Genomic DNA, 13,941 nt, shown 5'->3' on the forward strand with positions numbered 1-13,941 from the left:
CGAGTACACTAACGGCGAAAATCGGACCATGAGGGTAGAAATGAGATGGCGTTTTCGAAAAAACAAAATATTGCTATAAACTTTTTATTAAGTAAAATATTGAATTCGTTTAAAGTTCCTACTATTCTATAGATAAGGGCCTAAAACTTATCTAGGTAAGTTTTTTTGATGTAATCAACCATTGGCCCAGAGGGTGGAAAAATGGGGTTTCGAAGACAAAAAACCATACCTACATTAATAGTCACACTATTGAAACGGTTTAAGGTGGTCGTTAGTCTTCTAAACATTACCTAAAACCTTGTCTGAAAAAAATATGACCAACCCTTCAGGCAAGGGATGACCAAAATTTTGCTGGAATTGTAAGATGGGACTTGTCGTATGCTAAACATGTGAAACTTTTTTCACATGCAACCATCATCGTATTAAGTATTTGAAATTTTTCTTAATTTTAAGGTGGACATTTTTTATATCTCCTACTTTTCTTTCTTTTTCCTGTTTAGCCTCCGGTAACTACCGTTTTAGATAATTCTTCAGAGGATGAATAAGGATGACATGTATGAGTGTAAATGAAGTGTAGTCTTGTACATTCTCAGTTCGACCATTCCTAAGATGTGTGGTTAATTGAAATCTAACCACCAAAAAACACCGGTATCCACGATCTAGTATTCAAATCCGTGTAAAAATAACTGGCTTTTTCAAGGACTTGAACGCTGTAACTCTCGACTTCCAAATCAGCTGATTTGGGAAGACGCGTTAACCACTAGACCAACCCGGTGGGTTATATATCTCCTACTTAGCACCGGTGAAATCTACTTCCGCCTTCCGGCGTGCCGAAAGGGTATTTTTTTTTTTTTTATTAAATTATTATTTATCGTAAATTTTTTTACAATCAAAGGCTGATTATTATTAATGGATCAATACACTGTATTTAAATTTTTAAAAAAAGGAGATGAAGTCTGATTCCAACCGATGTGCCTTCCACTTGTAAGCTCCAAATATTTTATCAATTAGAATTTTATTTGGCTATAACACTAAGAATAAGTACCACTTATGATATATCGTTGAAAAGCTCTCAATGAGCGCTTGCAGTTAAGAAAAAGTCCAAAGCCAATTTTTTTTGGATTTTGGGCTTTTTTAGACACTTTTGGTTCAGTCGATTACAATAAAAAAGGGAGGTACAGAACTACATGTTACAACAATCCTAAATCCAAAATGTCAAAATCCTACAGCTAAAATCGTTTTTGCGCGGTACATACGTACGTACAGACGTCACGCCGAAACTAGTCAAAATGGATACAGGGATGGTCAAAATGGATATTTCCGTTCTGAAAACCGACATTTTTCGCGATCAGAATATTTCCTTTACTTCGTACAAAGAAGTAAAAAACAATTGTTTTTTCACAGATTCATTTAAAAATAGAATAAAACTTAAAATAAATAATTAATGAGACATATATATTTTTTAAGATATAAAATCGAAACTAAAATCAGGTGAAGTGAAAAAACTTTAAATCTATAACGAGGAGATTTTTAAAAAATAAATAAAAAATGTCTAAGCAAAATTGGAAAATAAGTGAGCTCAGGGGTCTTCTTATACGTTGTTATCGCAAGTAAACGGGAGAAGAAGTTAAGTAAGAGTCAGTGTTAGAATAGAAAGTAGTAGTTATTCTGATGACGCGATGACGGTACTGGAAATTGACGAGTGACAAATACAAAATCTTTATTACACTTGAAAAGATTTTGAAATCAAAAATAATGCGGCTAAAATTAGATTTATGATTACAAATATATAAACGATAAAGCTATGAAGGGACAAGAGACAGCTACGTTGTTTAGTACTGTACTGAACAGTTCTCGACGACTTGAATTTTAAAACTAAATTATACATTTTAAGGAGAAGAGAAGACTGCTAAGTGACTCAAAAGTAAACAAAATTAGAAGTGATAATTTTTTTTATATGGAATGAGGTACTACTGTTCGTGGTAGACTTAAAGAAAGTGGGTAAAAAAAGATTAAAAGCATTCGAGATGAAGTTATGGGAGATAATGAGATAAAAGATTAGCGGATTGAGACCGAGGAAAGGAAAATCCTAAAATACTTGGTAAAGTAAATTACTTCTAAGTAGAAGATTAACTGGAGAATACAAAATTAACCTAGAAACAACGGCTAAAATAAGTTAGGAAACAGAGATGCAATAAGTGCATAACATTAAGCAGAACGAAAATGTGTAAGATTGAAAACAATGGTAAACAGAAAAGAACCACTTCAAATGAAAACCCATAATGGGACGAATAATTCGTCTCATTATGGCTAGTTTTCTAAATCTACACAAAAAAAAAACAAATATTGATTCAACCGATAATCAAATATTTTTACACATTTTAACATTATTCTTTGTCTTATCATATAGTATCGAAAAGTCTCAAGTTAAGATTTTTTAATGTAGTAGAAATAACGAAGATAGATCACTGAATGTAAAAATAGGAAAAGATAATAGAAGTAGAAGAATTTTATTATTTGGGAAGTAGAATTACTAAAGATGGACGAAGCAGAAGCAATATAAAATGCCGAATAGCACAGTGAAACGACCTTTCAGTCAGAATTATAATTTTTTTATAGCAAAAATTAATTTAAACTACAGGAAAAGATTTTTGAAAATATATGTCTGAGCGTAGCTTTATATGGAAGTGAAACTTGGACGATCTGAATACCTGAGAAGAAAAGATTAGAAGCTTCTGTAATGTGGTGCTACAGGAGAATGTTAAAACAGATGGATGGATAAAGTGAAAAATGAAAGAGGTGTTGCGGCAAATTGATAAAGAAAGAATCATTTGGAAAAATATAGTTAAAAGAAGAGAGACTTATAGGCCACATATTAAGGCATCCTGGAATAGTCGCTTTAATATAGGGGAGACAGGTAGATGGGAAAAATTTTGAGGCAGGCAAACAAATTGTTAGGGATGTAGGATGTAGGGGGTATACAAAAATGAAATGACTAGCATTAATAGGGAATCATTGAGAGCTGCATCAAACCAGTCAAATGACTGAAGGCAAAAAAATAAAAAATATTTTAAAGGATACATGCGTATTCTACCGTTTCTTTAACAAACGCAAATACAAACAACTGCTTTAATACATCTGTAGCCCTGAACAAAGGAAGCACATCGAGCAACAAAAAATTACGCAATAATTCATCAGACGGCTCGTTGTCAGCTTGATACAAAGCCGAAAGCATTTCAGTCTGACCTTAGGAGTCCAGCGACACGATGTTGATGTCGTGCAGTCTGAAAGCGTCCAGCGATATTAGATTTATTCAATTATTATTATTTAATAACAATTAAAATAAATAATCCGGTTGATATGGGATTCGAATTGCAGTTAAGCTATGGCCGTTTTTCATACGCTGCGCTAAAAAAGATCTATCCCGCGTCAGCGACTGTAATTAGGCGATTAGTTTAAGAAATGGCAAAATAATTTTTTTCAAAAAATCTATCTTAACTGAACAGTATTCGAACCACGGATCCTCCTGCGATTAGAAAGCTACATATTCCTATAACTTAGCTACACTGATATATAAATAGTTACATTTATAAGTACAAATAGTTTTTTTCTAATTTAAATATACATAAAACACTTAACAAAAGCTACTATAATTTTTTTTCAAATAATAATTTGCATACGCCATTAAATAAAAAATATATAACACGAAACGCTTTGAAACAAATAAAAAATAAATAACATGAAAAGCTTGTTTATCATGAACATTACATAATTTTATATAAAAATATCATGAATTTAAGTAAATAAAAAAAAAACCTTAACAGCTATTATGATAAGCTGTTTTTATATTTAAAAGATGCAAATTAATAAATGAGTTTCAAACACTTCATGAAAATAAAAAAAAGAAGAAAAAGTTAAATCAAGATTTACACAAAGGAATGCAATAAAAATAAGAATGTGTAAGCACATCAGGAGAGAGGAGAGAGCGGGGATAAGTTAAGACTACAAAAATAAATAAGTAAACCTTCTTACGAATTGTAATTATTATTATTTAAAAACGCAAATCAAAGCTACAACAATTAAGGTCTTTAAGAAGACAAATAGACTGTGAAATAATTTAAAATAACAACAATAATAATAATAATGTGAAACAAATAAGCAGTAAATACCGAACTTGATACGGATTAATTGTTGCCGTAAATGAATTATGTGCCACATAACACGACCGACTTTATTGTAGTATTCGTTCCATTATAACAAGCAGTTACGAGAGAAACATATTTTGCAAAGTTTGTTAAACTGTTTTTATTTTAACTAAGAAAAAATTATAATTATATATTTATTTATTCCTTAGGTAAAAAAAATATATATTTATGTTTGAAAGTACAATTATCTGCCTCCAATATTATCAGGTGATATGAAAAGCCTAGGCATCACTGAAGAGCGTTCTTTAGCATATCAGTTTTATTTAGAAGCGCAATATTGATTAGTTTTCAAAGATACAAAACCTGCACGAACTGCATAAGGGAGAAATTACTTCATAATTTCTTATGCCTAGTAAAAAGTATAATAACAACAATAATAAAACGTTAAATTCTGTTGCTTTATTAGGATGACGAATAAATACACCCCACCCATTACACATATTATATTAATAAATGTGAAAAAAAATCTTTAAGACATAAATTTCCAATAACTTCTATAGAATACCTTCTTTCTTTTTCTGTTTAGCTTCCGGAACTACGTAAGGTATTACTTCAGAGGATGATATGTATGAGTGTAAATGAGGTTTAGTCTTGAACAGTCTCAGTTCGACCACTCCTGAGATGTGTGGTTAATTGAAACCCAACCACCAAAGAATACCGGTATCCACAATATAGTACTCAAATTCATATAAAATTAATTACCTTTACTAGGATTCGAACCTTAGAACTCTCGACTTCAAAATAAACTGATTTGCGAAGACGCGTTTACCGCTAGACCAACGCGATAGGTTACTATAGAAATACCTATTTAAATTTAGATTTTAAACCCTATAAACCAAAAGAGAATTTTTTTTTTTTAATATACGATCTTGGAAATAATTAACAGTCATAGAAAAAATTCAATTATTCAAGGAATAAAAATTAAAATAAATAAAATTTTGAATAAATTTAGTATGAATATTTTACGAAATTCTAACCGGAGTTCTCATTCTGATAATACAAAATGCTTAACAAACACAAAAAATTACGTAATTTAGCTAGTGTATATAAATATACATATGTACTCACTCTAGTCAAAGCAAATAACTACTATTTAATTCCTGGAATTTATACTAACAAAATTACGTAATTTAGCTAGTGTATATAATATACGTATGTACTCATACTAGTACAAGCAAATAACTAATATTTCATTCCGGGAATTTATACTAACAAAATAATTTACATAATAATAGTGTAGGATCCACATATGTCGGTTACGTTAAAAAGATACATTTATTTGTCTGGCGTCAAAATGTGATAGAAACAAATCAAATCTCTAGACGTTGAAACTAAACTGTTGTTTAAACAATTCCAACATATCATAACTACAGGAAACTCACTATTTGTCTAGAGAATAAAAAGGAATTTCGTCGAATGAGCAAAATCACGCCTATATCGGCAATATTTTAATTAACATACTTTATTTCAATTTTTAAATATTTTTAAACTCCGCTTAAAATTTTACTGTAATTGTAATACTTCGCGACGTATTTGGACAGTAAATTCTCATTATGGTTACTTGCCCTTCGGTAGGTCTCTTAACCTGCCTAAGGGCAAGTTCTTCTCCGGATGAACTCCCTTGTTCGTCTTATCTATTTCCCGATAAAATGTTAACACTGATAGCTTTCATTTCCTTTTAGATCGTCTTTATCTCTTGTTCTTTTCCAACCTCTTTTTTGCACATTCTACTAATTTTTCCAGCAAGTTTTAATTAATTCTTCTGTTATATTTTCTTAACATGACAATTTCCCTACTCAGAATTTTATTTTAATATAAGCTTCTAATTTCATTCACTCTCCTTAATTTTTCTTTTTTTCCCATTAAAATTTAAGGTTCTTCCATTATTACATTTCAAACTCTTCCAGTCATTGTATTCTTTTTTTATATGGTGTAATAATACGGTGGTGTAAGTGTAAACCTACAGTCTAAAAAATAAAACTGCGGGATTTTTTTAAAGAAAAGAAAAACAAGCTAATTAAAGATATGATGATGAAAGAATCTTTTTTATTTTAATATAGGACAGCGATTTCTTACTTTAGCGAGTCGAGGAACGAACTCGAGGTGGAACTCGTTCCACCTGTTTTAGAAATATAATTTACTTTGTAAAACCAAAAATTAATATTATATTGAATGGCTCACCAAGCAAAGGACTTCTTTCGAATAGATTAGAAAGCAAAAGACTTTTTTCATACATATGTATAAGTGTTGGTACCGTAACTATTACCAGATGGGGAGACCTTACATGAAACATTAATCACTATTGAAAATTACCAGTCATTCCCAAGAATAAATTCCATATCACGATTACTAAGCAAAGTTATGAATGAACTGATTCCCACCTACCTTGAACCCAACTACCTTCCTTCTGATCACCACAGAAAAAAAAAAGACTATAACATCATTACTTTCAGAGACAGCTTATGAAATATATCAATATACCTCAGATTCTTCAAAAGTATAACAATCATAAGAAAGACTGGAACAAATGATATAAACTAAAATTCTCTTTTCTGTGGGGAAATACATTATACATAATTATTTCCATCCGGTGTAGGGGGCCTTCCAGTTATGCTAATTATGTCTTAGAAACCAATATAGATGGTAAAACTGAATTTTATATAATACAATTTATTTTTCCTGCGTTATGGTGGTAAGTTTAAATTTATTTTAAGGGAATAAACATAAAAAATAATGGTTTTTCCTCTTTTTCCGGTTTTTTTTTACCTCCGGGTCTGCAGATAAGCATTACTGCAGAGAATGAGATGAATGATTTGTAGCGTGTGAAAAATGCCATGCCTGACCGGGATTCGAAACCGGGACCTCCGGGTGAAAGGTCGAGACGCTACCACTCGCGCCACGGAGGCCGGCTCTTTTTCCGGGTTGAACAACTTCAACGTTCCATAATTCCGTTAAGAGATTGTATAAAAATAATTAATACAAAAAATGTTATTTAAGGATAGACTTTTAATTTTGATTTTAATCTTTAAAAGCTATTTCCGATGACAGATTTCATATTTGTGGTTAATAAAAAATTACTATTTCAGTTCCCAGTAAAGAAAGGAGTTTTTTTTTTTTGGCACTAAATCATGTTTATTAACAACACAATAAAATTACGAATATAGTTTCAAAATTAGTAATGGGGTGAAAAATAGATTTGTAAGAAAAAGAATTTCCATTAAAATTGCTAGTAATTACGACCGTATATCAGAAAAGAGTACCAGTTACTTTATGTAAGCGTATAATTTGTTATATATTTCATAACGGGCGTCAAAATACTTCAATATATTTGTAAATACGTTTTTCTTTTTCAAGATGAAAACCCCGTTTGAATTCATTATGACTGGTTTAATGCAGCACAACTAATTACAGAGAATTGAACTAATTACGAATTGAATGATAAAATATACCCTGTATTATACGTATATGATCAAAACACAATTATATAATAGTTATTTACAATTTTATTTTATACAAGAAAATAATTTTTACTTAAAAACTTTCTGTATAATTCTAATTATGTAACCCATTAATAGGAAATTTTATTTAAAATTTTAAAAATAACTTAATAAACACTACAAAATTATTTAATATAACAATATATTTACTATAGGGGGTGTGGATAGCTTAATAATGGTAACGCACTGGATTTCAAATCTAACAGTTTTTAATCCCAATCCAGATTAAATTAGTTAAAATTTGTTTAACTGTATGGATCATTCCACAAATGAATTATCTAACCTTAACTTCACCAATAGAACGCTTATTTAAACATGCCAACCCAATCTATAAATGGTTTTGAAATAAGGGATTAGCTTGTCTAATCTTGTCTAAATCATCCCTTTATAGGAAAAGATTATCTGTTTGTCATTGGTTACGAGTATAACTTTAGCATTTACAACTGGATTATTTTATAGCATTTAAATATATAGTATTACGATAATAAATTAGAATTTATATCTTAATTTAATTTCTTAATAAAGTTTTTGTTTGACCGTCAAAAAAATAATTTATTCATTAAGTAAGAGTAATTATTACTACTTTGTTCCCTAGAGAATTATTTTGTTGAAACAGAATGAAAAATATCTCTTCAATCGATCAAAAATAATGCAGTACTTTTTTAGTTGCATCATTCATCAATTATCAATACTAATGTTATATTGATGGATTTTGCAATATAAATCGTAAAGATATGTATATTTTTTTATAAATTATACATAAAATTTTTATTTATAAAGTATTTTGAGTATTTTTAATGCAAAAATACCAAAAATTAACGATATTAATTTTAAGTAGCAATCTACAAACTTTGGACTTTTGTTTTAAGTAAAAAATAAAACCGGAATAAATTAAAAAAGAAAACCTTGTAGTAAAACAATTAAAAAATATTTTCTCTTTTTTTTTGTTACCGAATGTTTTCCTTCAAATAAAAATAATAATAGATTAACTGAATAAATTTCGTCGGATAATTTAAATCATAATATATACTACGATAGAATCCTTGCGGTTGTAAGTTGTGTATTAAGTTAATCTACCAATGTACCAGAAATTGAAATTGGGATGATCATTTAATTCATCGATATTAATTGAAATACCAGATTTTATTCGGTTTAAACACGTTTACTGTGAAGTAGTAGCATCTTCGATTTTCAACGTAGTTTCCAACATTTAACATTTTTTTCACAGGCTACAAATATTATGCATCAAAAAAGGTTTTTGTTGTTTTCAAGCAACAAAAGCCCTTTCAGCATATGTGAAGAATTTATTAATCCTCTTTTAAAAATGTATAATTAAATTTTTCCATCAATTGAAATTGATTTTAATAATGTTTAAAAAAATGTACGAGTTAATATCTCTGTCTCCCCCCTCGAACACTCTCTCTGTGAGTGTGTTTGCGCGCGTGTGTGAGAGAGAAATTATGTTTATGAATTTTATTTAATTTTAGAAAGGTTTGACTAAACAATATTATTCAAAATTAAACAAATTTTATTTTAATTGGTGTTCGAATATATTTTTGCCGAGTTAAATAAAAGAAGTTCGTAACTTATGTATTACAACTAATTTATCCATAGAACAATTTTTACAGCACATATCAACTTTCTAACAAACATAGGATAAGTTTCCCCAAAATAAAAATATTTTCACTAAACTTATTAATTGTATATATGCATTTCCGCGTTTTTTTGGCATTTTTCAAATAAAAAAAAAGAAACTACTTTCATTTTATCGCATAAAATGTACAATTTGAAAAAAATCATTAAAATACGATATGTTTAAATTTATTAAATTTTATTATGAGGGTTTTTGACCGCTAATTCTTAAGTTTTACACTCAATAAAAGAAAATTGAATGTTCTATAAGATTTGGCTTTTTCTTAATAGAAATTATACAATTACAGTACATAGAAACAGTGGACCGAATAAAAAAGTTGGAGCTATTGAAAACTCTCTCTCTCACTCCCTCTCTGTAAGATAAATCTGCGTTTAATTCCAAACTGCAAAAAATAACTTATACAAACATCACATAATTTTTCCATCCGAATAACCGAACGTTTGAAAAGGCACGTATAGAAGAGTGGGGGGTATTGTAAGCAGGATTAGTTCAACATATTACGTCTTTTAAAAATGTTGTTAATAGCTAAGAAAATGAAAATACTCTGTACAATGAATTCTGGAAAAAGTAAATATTTTAATAAAATAGTACACAAATAACCAGTTCTTCTGTTTGCCTACTAAGTTTAATTAATTGACTTTATTAAGAATTATTAAAATAAAAGCTATAATTTTCAACCTTTTAATGTAATTTCCTGTCAATTAAGAACATGTATATATCTAAGAACTTCGTAAAAACTTGGAAACACATTAAAACAACACAGGAGTAAAAATAAAAATATTTTTATAACCTATCTCTGGCATTTCAATACGATTTTTTTTTATAAAAAAAAAAGTATTATATAATTCCCTCGTATGATAAATAAACAACAAATTAAAATATAACAAGCTGAACGTAAAAATAATATCTCGGCAGTAATAAGCTAAAATAAAGATGTAAGAAAACAATGAAATTAAAAGGGAAAAAAGTTTTTAACTACAAGAAGTAAAAATTATAAGCGTAAAATTATAGCTGTATTCAATGCTCGATCCGAATACCGGATTTATCCCGATATACTCTCTATCAGCCTCTACATAAAGCTTAGATTGCAATGAATACATATAGGCTACTAGCTAAAACGCTACAAAGTAGTTTTACCAAAAATATAAACAGCTCCTTTTCCTTTTAAATTAATAAATTAATATAGAAGATATTTTTTATATATTTACTTTAAGTAAAATGAAAAAATAAAATTTATTTGCTTTTCAGTTACTTAGAATTGAAAATAATAAATCCAAACAAGGATCTTACTCTTATACAGATAGATATAAAATTCATAAATCGACCGGTCCTAATTTTCATTACAAGAATAATCGTTAAAAATTATGCCATTCACAAACATAAACGATTTTTAAGTAAAATTGATTTGTATAATTATTAGCCAAAAATAAATGAACGAAGTGAATACTGAAAGTCTTTTAACTTCGACGATTTAGGGGAAACAGTTTGTATTTTCCAAGAAGATAATATAATCAGATAACGGGAAGTAAGTAAATTAAATAAGTCAATCATATCCAACCAGTTTGAATACATTGCAATTAATTAGATCCTAATAATAAAAACCAATATATATATACTTTAATTCAGTTAGGATCATCTTTAACTAAATTAATAGAATTTCCATATTATAGATAATGAAGAGTTGATCGTTGGTGGTCTAATTATATTAATTATATATATATAGTACGTGTGCGCGCACGCGCGCGTGAGTAACTTAGGCTTGTTATCTTAAATTACCAATAAATTTCAAAAGGAAAATTTGATAAGTTTAAAATAATTAAATTAACTATTAGGTCGTAATTCCATCCATAATAATGTAGCCGAATTTAAAGATTAGATAAATTAATTTATTAAATAAATTAATCGATTTATTAATTGCAGATGATTTAGATAAAAAAATTAAATTAAAAACGAAATAGATAAAAAAAAACAGTAATGTCAGTTTTATTACGAAGAAAAAGTTTGGAACTGTAGATAAAAATTAGTTTAAAAAGAAATTTTATATAATACTGTAGTAGTATTAAAAACAGAATAAGCTAACAGGGTATCATGATGATCGGAACACACCCTTAAGGTTTATATTGATCGAACTGCCACACCCTTGCTTAAATAAAATATTTTATTTATTTATTATTTTTTTTATTAAATAAAAATCTCAATAAGTAATTCAAAGATTTAATTAAATAATAAAGGAATAGAGATATATGTACGTATATATTGTAATTATACTGGTGACATAAAGGACATCATTAGAGGAAGACGTTTTAAAAGCGGCATACACGTAGAGGGATCGTGAACGGTTTAGAGTAGAACCACCCAGCGTACAGCCGACAGACGCAGAGAAAGCAACAGCTGCCGTTGTTGGATGCTCTCAGCACGGCACCTGTTGAAACGGAAAGACACTAACCACGCGCGCGCGCGCGCACACACACGCTCACCCTTGTGTTCGCGCTGTCTCAACAATCGCGTACCATATGTCCAAAAACATAAAACGAATATTCTTTCAATATAAAGAACATTCAAAAACATTTTAATCGTCACATGAACAATTTAATAAAATATAATTAAACGAACTCTGGATGTCTATTTAAAATGAAAAATAACAACATATTACGTAATAAATAATTATAAATTACAAAATCTTACATCACTAAACTTTATATACACATTTTTCACTGAAAATGCCTTTTCATAAAAATCACTGAATAAAAATCTAAACTATTAAACGATTTACCTTAATCACTGCTGCTTAACCTTATACATAATTATTTAAAAGAAAAAAACTTATTACAGCAAACATCTTTAAAATTGATCATTTTTTAATTACTGAAATCTTAAGTTGTTTTTACAAAAACAAATTTCAAAATTAACTTCTACATTTTATTTAATTTACTGTATAAAATTTTTGGTTAAAAATATTTTAATTTTTTCAGTCCAACACTCAAATAAACCGGCTAGGTGGAATAAAATCATTACATTACTAGTTTTTTCTCTTATCTTACGAAATAAAATCATTCAATACAAAGGAATAATTGCATTACAATTAACTTTTTTCCCTGATAAAATATCAGTCTAGCAGTTAGTTATATCATAAACTAATTAGTAAAAAACTGAATTGAATATAAATATATTGCCTAAAGCAACATTATTTCTGCTGTACATATAATGCGTGAATGGACTTCTTAAGTAAACAATTATCATCTTTTAAGATTTTTTTTAAAAAACATTTTAAAGATTTTAAAATGTATCGAGTTATTAAAAAAATTACAGCCCAACTGGTTTTTTTTAATGTAAAAATGTTATATTTCTTATGCTGTATATAAACTACATTTTTCCACATTTATTTTTCAACATATCAGTATTTTACATATAATTTTACATACTCGTTTATGCGTGTGTGTGTTTGTGTATATATATATATATATATATATATATATATATATATATATATATATATATATACATATTTAGTTCTTTAGGAATTGGAGACCTTCAAAAAGTTGAAAAAATTTAAATGCCAATAGTAACGTATTTTTTAGAATTAAAAAGATACCATTTTAATTAGAACTAAATTAAGACGGAAGTTTTTATTACAGAACAAGTAAAAAATGTTTCAATCACTTTCCATTTGAAAAAAAAATCATTTTTTAATAATAATAATTTTTCAACCTTTCAATAAAACTTCTGTAATTTCTTCCTATTTATCGCGTAAGTTAACAATAATTTCATTGCAATATTAAAAAAAAAATGTTTTCATATATGTTAAAAAATACTTAAATAAACGGTGAACTTTTAATACATCTTCACGGATAATTTTAATTAAATTGTTTTGATTTTTTTTTAAATTATTTTAATTTTCATTCATGAAAATAAAATGGAAAATTTTATAGTTGCAACCATATGTTTTTCATACCATACCATATGGTACAATGAACTTTAATTTGGTTAATGAATAAAATAAAAGACAAAACGTATATTTTACATAAATCTACTTACCACGCTTTTACGCGTACAATTATTTCGTTCTCGCCGAGGGATGGTTCCGGCCTTTTTTGTGCTTTGACGGATTTTATACCGCCAAAGTTTGTTAATACGACGGCTTTCATTTCTTTCGGTGGTTCTTCAGGAGTCTTCTCAGCGTCTTCAGTCTTGACAGCACCGTCCTGTTCTGCTGTCTTGGGCGCCTCTTCGGAAGACTTGTTTGTTTCCTGATCTTCAGACATGTCGAATACTTCGTTAGCCGGCTTGTTGAAACACGTTCAGTCACACAACCTAGACTACACCGGAGTAACAGCGCGAGTACAGTGCTGCCACAGAGTCTCCCTCAAAATACTAATAAACAAACAGTAATTTCCCTACTTTTCCCTTTTTACTGTTTTGTATTTTACTCCTTCCAATACGTAATAAAAGTAAAAAGAAAGGGAATTATAAAATTCGTAACGCTATTGAATTAACTTAATTTCAAGAATATTTAATAACGGTCAAAAGAAGGAAAGTTTTTGCTTATTCTGATTATATTCTAATAAATGTAGCGTAATCGGCAAAC

General features: G+C 28.6%; 1 protein-coding gene across 1 annotated transcript in view; it reads right to left on the reverse strand.

The window, feature by feature from the left end:
- Positions 1–13,701, reverse strand: part of LOC142321470 (synaptic vesicle membrane protein VAT-1 homolog-like) — a 207,369-nt gene extending 193,668 nt beyond the window's left edge. The window contains exon 1 of the mRNA XM_075359574.1: positions 13,392–13,701. Coding sequence (XP_075215689.1) covers positions 13,392–13,618 — 227 coding nt within the window. The 5' untranslated portion in view covers positions 13,619–13,701. The remainder of the gene's footprint in view (positions 1–13,391) is intronic.
- Between the last annotated feature and the right edge of the window lie 240 nt (positions 13,702–13,941).

Source organism: Lycorma delicatula, chromosome 3 (genome assembly GCF_047948215.1).
Source record: "Lycorma delicatula isolate Av1 chromosome 3, ASM4794821v1, whole genome shotgun sequence".
NCBI lineage: Eukaryota > Metazoa > Arthropoda > Insecta > Hemiptera > Fulgoridae > Lycorma > Lycorma delicatula.